Source organism: Diadema antillarum, unplaced genomic scaffold, assembly GCF_040938485.1.
Source record: "Diadema antillarum isolate AM-2024a unplaced genomic scaffold, OU_Dant_1.0 scf00000029, whole genome shotgun sequence".
NCBI classification, from domain to species: Eukaryota; Metazoa; Echinodermata; class Echinoidea; order Diadematoida; family Diadematidae; genus Diadema; species Diadema antillarum.
Genome location: NW_027270918.1, coordinates 9415863 through 9424104, shown reverse-complemented (window position 1 = coordinate 9424104; position 8242 = coordinate 9415863). Strand labels below are relative to the sequence as shown.

At 43.6% G+C, this 8242-nt stretch overlaps 2 protein-coding genes across 2 annotated transcripts; both read left to right on the top strand.

Moving 5' to 3' along the window:
• The first annotated feature begins 612 nt into the window (after positions 1-612).
• On the top strand, positions 613-1864 carry LOC139737678 (uncharacterized). The gene is made up of 2 exons (XM_071648361.1): positions 613-722; positions 895-1864. Exons 1-2 carry the CDS (start codon positions 613-615, stop codon positions 1862-1864), a joined length of 1080 nt encoding a protein of 359 aa, XP_071504462.1.
• A 983-nt stretch (positions 1865-2847) lies between these two features.
• LOC139737671 (uncharacterized) lies at positions 2848-7611 on the top strand. The gene is made up of 2 exons (XM_071648351.1): positions 2848-3583; positions 4232-7611. The coding sequence occupies exons 1-2, from the start codon at positions 2848-2850 to the stop codon at positions 7609-7611; spliced, it is 4116 nt and encodes a 1371-aa protein (XP_071504452.1).
• The last annotated feature ends 631 nt before the right edge of the window (positions 7612-8242 follow it).

The window sequence follows — 8242 nt, the reverse complement described above, 5'->3', positions numbered from 1 at the left end:
ATTTTTTATTTTTGCAGAAAAAGTAGGATTACTTTACAGGTTCACTGGGTTCCCAGAGAGGTGAACCGTTGCGCAGATGCACTTAGTCGGATTATTGATTTCGATGACTGGGGAGTTTCTGTTGAATTCTCTAAATTTTTGGATGAGTTGTGGGGGCCCCATACTGTTGACAGGTTCGCAGATGATTTTAATTTCAAATTACCAAAGTTTAATTCTAAATATTGGTGTCCTAATACGGATGTAGTAGACGCGTTTTCGTGCGATTGGGCGGGCGAGAATAATTGGCTGGTGCCCCCTATCGATAGTATTGGGCAAGTTTTGAATCACGTTAGAGTGTGTTCCGCTATGGGAACTCTAGTTGTGCCATATTGGCCCTCTGCCCCATTTTGGCCCCTTTTGTTTCCGGAGAATAGAGAATCTCGTTTATTAATATCATTGCGTAGTAAAGATTGATAATCCTGAAGGAGTTTTCGTTCAAGGCAGAAATAGGAATTCTATATTTGGGACAAAGAAATTCCAAAGTCCAGTGTTATGTGTACGATTGAATGGGGTGGCGAGCGGCAAATGAAAATTCTCTATAATTCCATAACATATCAGTCGTAGGACTATATTATGGTATCAGCCGCCTGGCTATGGAATCAGCCGCAAGGCTATGGAAACAGTCGCATGGCTATGGAATCTGCCGCATGGCTGAATGAAAGCTATGTAGCTTTCCTTCCGCGGTTTGATGAATATTTATGCTGCGCTTGGCAATGGCGAATGAAATTCATCAAAAATTTTAGTCTTTGGGGTCCATGCAACATGTTGTTTTGGTGTCGAATGTAGAGCATGTCTTGTAATGACCACACAGGATAGGTATAAGTTGTGCTATTCCTCTTTTTATATTCCCCCCAGATTTTCGCCACAGGACGAATATGGTAAAACATTGACCAAGATTTTGGCAGCTTCAAGAGCTCATAACACGGTTTATAAATACAAGAGAGCTTGGTTAGCCTGGGAAGAATGGTGTACGCAATTTAAGGTAAACTCAGCTCTGGCTGAACCAGAAGACATTAGTCGATACCTCATTCATTTATATCAAAGTGGTGCTCCTTACTCCAGGATGGAGTCGGCCCTTTACGCCATAAAATGGCATTATGACTGTAATCCCAAGGTACAAATTAACCCGTGTGATCGGAAGTTTCTACACATTGTACTTCAAGGATTGAAGAAGCTGCTGTATAAACCAATTGTAAAAAAGGAACCTATTACACCAGAAATTTTGAAGGCAGTTGTAGAGAAATATAGTTCTTCCACTAGTTTAGTGGATATTCGTTTATGTGCCATGATATTGATTGCATATGCTGGATTTCTACGATATGACGAACTGATAAATATTCGTAGGTGCGATCTTGATATCTATGTTTCCCATGTGAACATCTTCATTATGAAAAGTAAAACTGATATTTATAGACAAGGAGCATGGGTCCTCATAGGCGCTACTAATACATCAACCTGTCCAGTTTCGGCTTTGCGGAAGTATTTGTTGGCTGCGGAGTTAGACGATCCAGCTGATGAGAAATTTCTTTTCAGACCCGTCAATTATTGTAAGTCCAAAGAATCATACAAACTAAGGGATGGACAATTGTCATACACTAGGTGTTTGGATCTGTTGCGGGATGCCCTGTCAGCAGTGGGTTTAGAACCGAAAAAGTTTGGCATGCACAGCCTTCGAAGCGGCGGTGCTACAGCGGCCGCAAAATTTGGAGTCCCAGATAGACTGTTTAAGAAGCATGGTAGATGGCGTTCAGAAACTGCCAAGGATGGATACATTAAAGATAGTATGAATGATCGTCTCTCGGTATCTTTGAATTTGGGCCTCTAAAACATTGCGTATGGATATATCGTTGATTGTACATGATAACGTTAGTAGGCAAATAAACTGCCTTGTTCATTCTGCATTATATGAAGCATGTAAGATATTACTGACACATTGTTTATGGAATGAAACTCGGATTAAAATCTCCTAAATGAATTTGTATGCGTTTTGTTTCTTTGTGTGACGGAGAACCGTGATGTGCCTTGGTGAAACCAGGGTGGGGTGTAATAAAAGTGTCCATTCGGGACATGAGAGTTGGAGTTGGCAAACATGGCGTGAACAGTTGCAGTCATTCGGTGCTGATCCAGGAATGTTTTGTCGGTGTATGACAGATGTTATGTCGGTGCTGACGGGTGTTCTGTTGGTGCATGACATGTGTGGGGAACATGTCCGGGAAATGAACATACAAACAAGCTGTCTTTTTGGTAGTACACTGTATTTCGGTGTTTGGTACATCGTTGTAATGATTGATGCCCGTTGGAGGTATGTGTAGCGGTTAGTGTTCGCACTCATGTGAGATGTGTACACAGGGTAGCGAACGTAACAGTGTCGTTCGTACCATTCGTAGCGGTATTATTTACTGCATGACATTGCATGTTATGTGTAATGGGGCTGCGTTAGCAGTGGTTGTGAATGGAAATGCGATTCGCGAAGCGATGCGATGAGTATGTTTTGCGCACTAATTGTACTGGTCTTCTCGCTAGCTGAATACCAGGGTTGCAGCATTGATTGCTGGAAAGGAAGGGTACGTATTACCATTTCCGTTATGTCATTCTATCAGATTAGTGTGTCACTTTCTGGTTATTTGGATTAGCATTGTTAGATGTGGCTTTACGAGGAAATTGGCCTCGAGATATACGAGTGTTTGTCCGGTCTGAATTGCTTAGACTATTCTCGTAGTTCGGTACGCAGTGAGTGGAGTGTACTGTGGAAGTTGCGTTAGCGACGTAGTCTTGAAATCTAGTCGGAAAGCTAGAGGTGAATAAATCATGGCAGCCAAGTTCGATGCTGCAGAGTTTGTGAAAGACGTCACTCTTGGTAGATTGAGAGGGTTAGTGAAAGCCCAATTGATTGAGGTTGCAACTCATGTAGATGCTGATATCAGAGAGTGTAGTCGAAAGAAAGAAATCTTTGCAGTTTTGGTGAAGAAGCTTGAACTGGGTGGTGTAGAATATGAACACACAGACCAGAGTGAGAGTACAGATGAGATTGAGAGTGCTGGTAGAAAAACTGCTCCAAGTACTACTACTACTAGACCTAGTGAGATGAGGGTAGATTCCACACAACTAGAACTGGCTAGATTGGTGTTAGAAAAAGAAAAAATGAAGGCAGAAAATCTGAGACTCGAACAAGAGTTAATGCAACGTCAAATTGAGTTGACCCAGGCCCAGTCCAGTAGCGTCCAAGGGGATAGGCCTAATGTTACTATGTCGAGACAGAAGACGCCCGACATTGCAAAAATGGCAAACACAGTCCCCCGCTTTGACGAAGAGGATGTAGACTCTTTCTTTTTCTCCTTTGAGAGAATAGCCAGGAATTTGGAGTGGGAGAAGAAATATTGGTCTATGATAGTACATCAAAAGCTCACAGGCAAGGCACAATCAGTAGTGTCTGCTCTCTCGGATGAGGAGGCAAATAGCTATGACACAGTTAAGGAAGCAGTCCTTCTTGCCTATCAGTTAGTCCCAGAAGCCTACAGGCAAAAGTTTCGAGGATATAGGAGAGGTTCGGGACAGACCTACGTACAGTTTCAGAGAGAAAAGGAAATCATGTTCGATCGATGGGTTCGATCAATGAAAGTAGATCTCACTTATGAAAATTTGAGGGAGATAGTGTTGATGGAGGAGTTCAAGAAATCGACACCTCCAGATCTGAGAACATATTTGGAAGATCGAAGAGTACATGATGTAAAGAGTGCAGCAGTCACAGCTGACCAGTATGAGTTGACACATAAGGTGAAAACAAAAAGTCCTGAGGGAAAGAGGAAGTTTGATCAGTTGAGAAATCATGACACTCAAAAGTGGCACAGTAGTTACAGTGAACGCAGGGATAAAGTAAAGACTGAATCACAGAAAGAGGGCCCGAAATCGCCACGGCCTCAATACAAAGAGGTGAGATGCTTTTTCTGTGGGAAAACAGGTCATATTAAGTCCGAATGTAGGCGATTGCTGGAACAAAATGAAGCAAAAGTAAAACAAAAGCAAAAAGCAACACATGGTTTAGTCCATGCAGACACACGTACACAGAACAGTTCAGATGCTGAAACAAAAGAGAAACCGAACCAGACAGCCACCAATGGTTTTGTTAAGTCAAGTGTAAGTGATGAACAGCGTCATCCAAATGTTGTGAAAAGCACTGTCTCAACAATGACAGATACGTGTTCAAGTGGTCGTGTGGATGAAAAGTACAAGGACTTCATTTCCCAGGGTACAGTTACCATTGCTGAATTTAGAGTACCAGTAGTCATCCTTCGTGATACTGGAGCTACACAGTCCCTCATGGTAGGAGATGTGAAGAGTATGCCCATAGAATGTAACACGGGTAGAAAAGTATTGATACATGATGTCAATGGAGGAACGCAGGCGGTCCCTCTATTCCGAGTGAATTTGGATAGTGGACTGATTTCAGGGGAAGTGATTGTGGGAATTGTTCCATTTCTCCCTATGGATGGAGTTTCCTTTTTGCTTGGTAATGACCTTGCAGGAGGTCGAGTGAGTGTCCTCCCGGTTGTTTCTGAAGTCCCAGTGTACGAGCAGGAAACCGAAAAACTGGTTGATGAATTTCCAGAAGTATTTCCAACATGTGCTATCACCAGGTTTCGAGCAAGTGAAGCAGAGCGTGAGAGAAAGGAGTCTGAAAGTGAAATTTCTCTTCATGACACATTCTTTGGTAAGGTGACTAGTGAAGGTGAAAGAGAACAAAGTTGGGAAGAAGGTGTGTTCAGTCAGCCGGCTTTAATCAAAGCACAGATGGAAGATGAGGAATTGTTGAAGTTGAGAGAGGGTGCATTGACTGTAGATGAGGCGAAGGGAGTGCCAGAATGTTTCTATGTAAAGTCTGGTGTTTTGATGAGGAAATGGCGTCCTCCAGATCGTCCCGCAGATGAGGACTGGACGATTGTCAACCAGATAGTTGTTCCTCCGCCGTATCGAAAGGAAATTCTACGTCTTGCACATGAAATTCCAATGGCCGGACACATGGGTGTCAAGAAGACTTTGTGTAGAATTAGAACTCATTTCTTCTGGCCCAAGATGAGAAAGGATGTGTCTGAATTTTGTCGAACGTGTCATGAATGTCAAGTGGTAGGAAATCCACAACATGCCATTAGACCTGCGCCGTTGATTCCTATTCCGGCTTTTGAGGAGCCATTTAGCCGTGTGATGATAGATTGCGTTGGTCCATTGCCGAAGTCCAAGTCGGGATGTCAGTATTTATTGACTGTGATGGATGTTTCCACGAGATACGCAGAAGCTTTTCCGTTGAGGAGCATAACTGCTAAGTCAGTTCTGAATGCCTTGTTGACTTTCTTTACTAGGTACGGGCTACCAAAAGAAATTCAGTCGGATCAAGGTAGCAATTTCATGTCTCGTGTCTTTCAGGAGTTGATGTACCAGCTTGGTATTCAACAGATCAAGTCGTCTGCATATCACCCGCAATCACAGGGGGCCTTAGAAAGGTACCATCAGACGCTAAAAACGATGCTGAAGGTCTATTGTCAGGATAATCCCAGGGACTGGGATAAAGGTATCCCTTTTCTTCTCTTTGCTGCTCGTGAAGTGCCGAATGAATCCACTGGATTCTCCCCCTTTGAGTTGGTGTTTGGGCATGAGCCAAGAGGGCCCCTGAAAGTTGTGAAGGAGCAGCTGTTGTCTGATGAGGAAGAGACAGATTCCAATGCCTTAGACTACATATCCATGTTCAGAGAGCGTCTTGTGAGAGCGAATGAAGTGGCGAGAGAACACTTGAAGACTTCGCAGCAGACAATGAAGGAACGCTTTGACCGAAAGGCACAGAGTCGTGTGTTTGAGGTTGGAGACAAAGTCTTGGTTCTACTTCCATTGCCAGGAGATGCATTGAAGGCTAAATTCAGTGGTCCCTATGTAGTAGAGAGGAAGCTTGGGAAGGAGACTTATGTGGTGAGCATGCCAGATCGTAGAAAAACCAAGAGAGTGTGTCACGTTAATATGTTGAAGAAATACCATGAACGTGTAGAAGACGTAGGTGCAGTTGTGAGTGAGAGTGTCGTACACAGTGCTGAGAAAAGTGCAGAAGAGTTTGAACATGATGCTCCAGATTCTCAGAGTGTGAGTTTCAAGTCAGGAATGATTCCGCGAGTAGAGAACTCAAAGGCACTAGAAAATCCAGAGTTACTGCTCAGTCATCTGTCTGATTCGGAGAGGCAAGATGTTGTCGACATCTTCCAGGAATTTCCGGAGGTCTGCAGTGATAAATTGGGCTGTGCGAAAGACACTGTTCATACGGTAGATGTTGGTGAAAATGCACCCATAAAGCAGCATCCATATCGGATTCAACCTGCGAAGAGAGAACAGGTGGATAGGGAGATAGATTTCATGCTTGGAAATGGAATCATAGAGCCTAGTAATTCAAACTGGAGTTCCCCTGTAGTGCTAGTCCCAAAGGCAGACGGAACGTCCAGGTTTTGTATAGATTACAGGAAGGTCAATACCATAACCAAGACTGATTCGTTTCCGCTTCCTTTGATTGAGGAATGTATTGATCGGGTAGGAAGTGCTGAGTATGTCAGCAAATTGGATTTGATGAAAGGGTATTGGCAGGTGCCATTAGACAAGGATGCCAGAGAGATCTCGGCGTTTGTCACGCCCTCCGGGTTATACCAGTGTCGTGTCATGCCCTTCGGGATGAAGAATTCCCCCGCAACTTTTCAACGGATGATGAATCGAGTTATTGCTGGTCATGATAACTGTGTTGTCTATATAGACGATGTGTTGGTTTTCAGCAATACGTGGGAGGAGCATGTTGCTCATCTTCGAGAGCTGTTCCGGAGGTTATCACATGCAGGACTCGTGGTGAATCTGGCCAAATGCGAGTTTGGGAAAGCTTGTGTGACCTACCTAGGTCACAAGGTAGGCCGAGGAAGCGTCGCACCACGAGATGCAAAGGTCCGAGCCATCGTGGACTTCCCAGTGCCGGCATCGAAACGGGAGCTTCAGCGCTTCTTGGGAATGTGCGGATTCTACCGGAGATTCGTCCCCAATTTCAGTCACTTGGTGGTGCCCTTGACGGACTTGTTGAAAAAGGGTAAAACGTTCCAGTGGTCGGCGAGCTGCCAGGATGCGTTCCAGAAGCTGAAGGCCGTCCTCATGAACGATCCCGTGCTCATCGCACCAAACTTCGAGAGGAGCTTCCAGCTAGCTACGGATGCTAGTGACCGAGGAGTAGGAGCCGTGCTACTTCAGGACGACGACAACGGACACAGCAAACCCGTGTGTTTCTTCTCCAAAAAACTGAATCGCCATCAGCAAAAGTATTCAACTGTGGAGAAGGAATGCCTCAGTGTCGTTCTAGCCGTGCAACATTTCGAAGCGTATTTGGACGGTGGAAGAGACATCGTGGTGTACACTGACCATAACCCATTGACATTCTTAGAACGCTTCAAGCACAAGAATCAGCGTCTCTTCCGTTGGAGTTTGATTCTCCAGCCGTACCCACTGAGAATTGTGCACATAGCAGGAAAGGACAACAAATTAGCAGACGCTTTGTCGCGAGTTTGAAACTGTGCACGCGCTGATAATGTTGCCGAACGATAACAATCTCAAATCTACAGTGAAACCTACATGAAGCAGAACATTTCCAACAAGACTCAAAACAAACAAGAAACTGATGTTAATTTTTTGTTTGTATATGACAATGTATACATGTGTTTATGTATTTTCGTTCAGTTTTCTTCCTTTCCCAAGGATCTGTGAAGGAAGAAATTGTATTTATGTTAAGCATATTTGTTTCAAACGAAAACAGTATATGTGAGTGATGCTAGGAAGTATGAGAAAGTACTAGTACACAATATTCTGTCTTCATAAGAAGACATCATTTGAAAATGTTCACGATGTGTTACACGCCAAGCATTGTATGATGTTTTGAAAACCCAACATTACAGGAAGCGCCCGGATACAACATTTGTGGTGTGTAAGATTACAGTGAAAGTTGCGCTTCAGTTGCACACTTCTATTTTGATTTCATTCAATGTACCTGAATGTACCCGATACGTTACAGAGTTAATGCTAGCAAATGCAGAAACAGTATAGCAAAACACAACCGGCCAGTCACAGGAAAACTGTTGATCAAATTTTGAGTTTTATGTCAACCGATTTGTGTTCAAACAAAAGAATTTGTGTTGTTTTGTAT

Coding starts and splice junctions, on each gene's coding strand:
- LOC139737678 (XM_071648361.1), top strand. CDS start 613: ATGGTATCAGCCGCCTGGCTATGGAATCAGCCGCAAGGCTATGGAAAC. Junction 723..894: donor TATGTAGCTTTCCTTCCGCG/GTTTGATGAATA, acceptor TATTCCCCCCAG/ATTTTCGCCACAGGACGAAT.
- LOC139737671 (XM_071648351.1), top strand. CDS start 2,848: ATGGCAGCCAAGTTCGATGCTGCAGAGTTTGTGAAAGACGTCACTCTT. Junction 3,584..4,231: donor GTTTCGAGGATATAGGAGAG/GTTCGGGACAGA, acceptor CAACAATGACAG/ATACGTGTTCAAGTGGTCGT.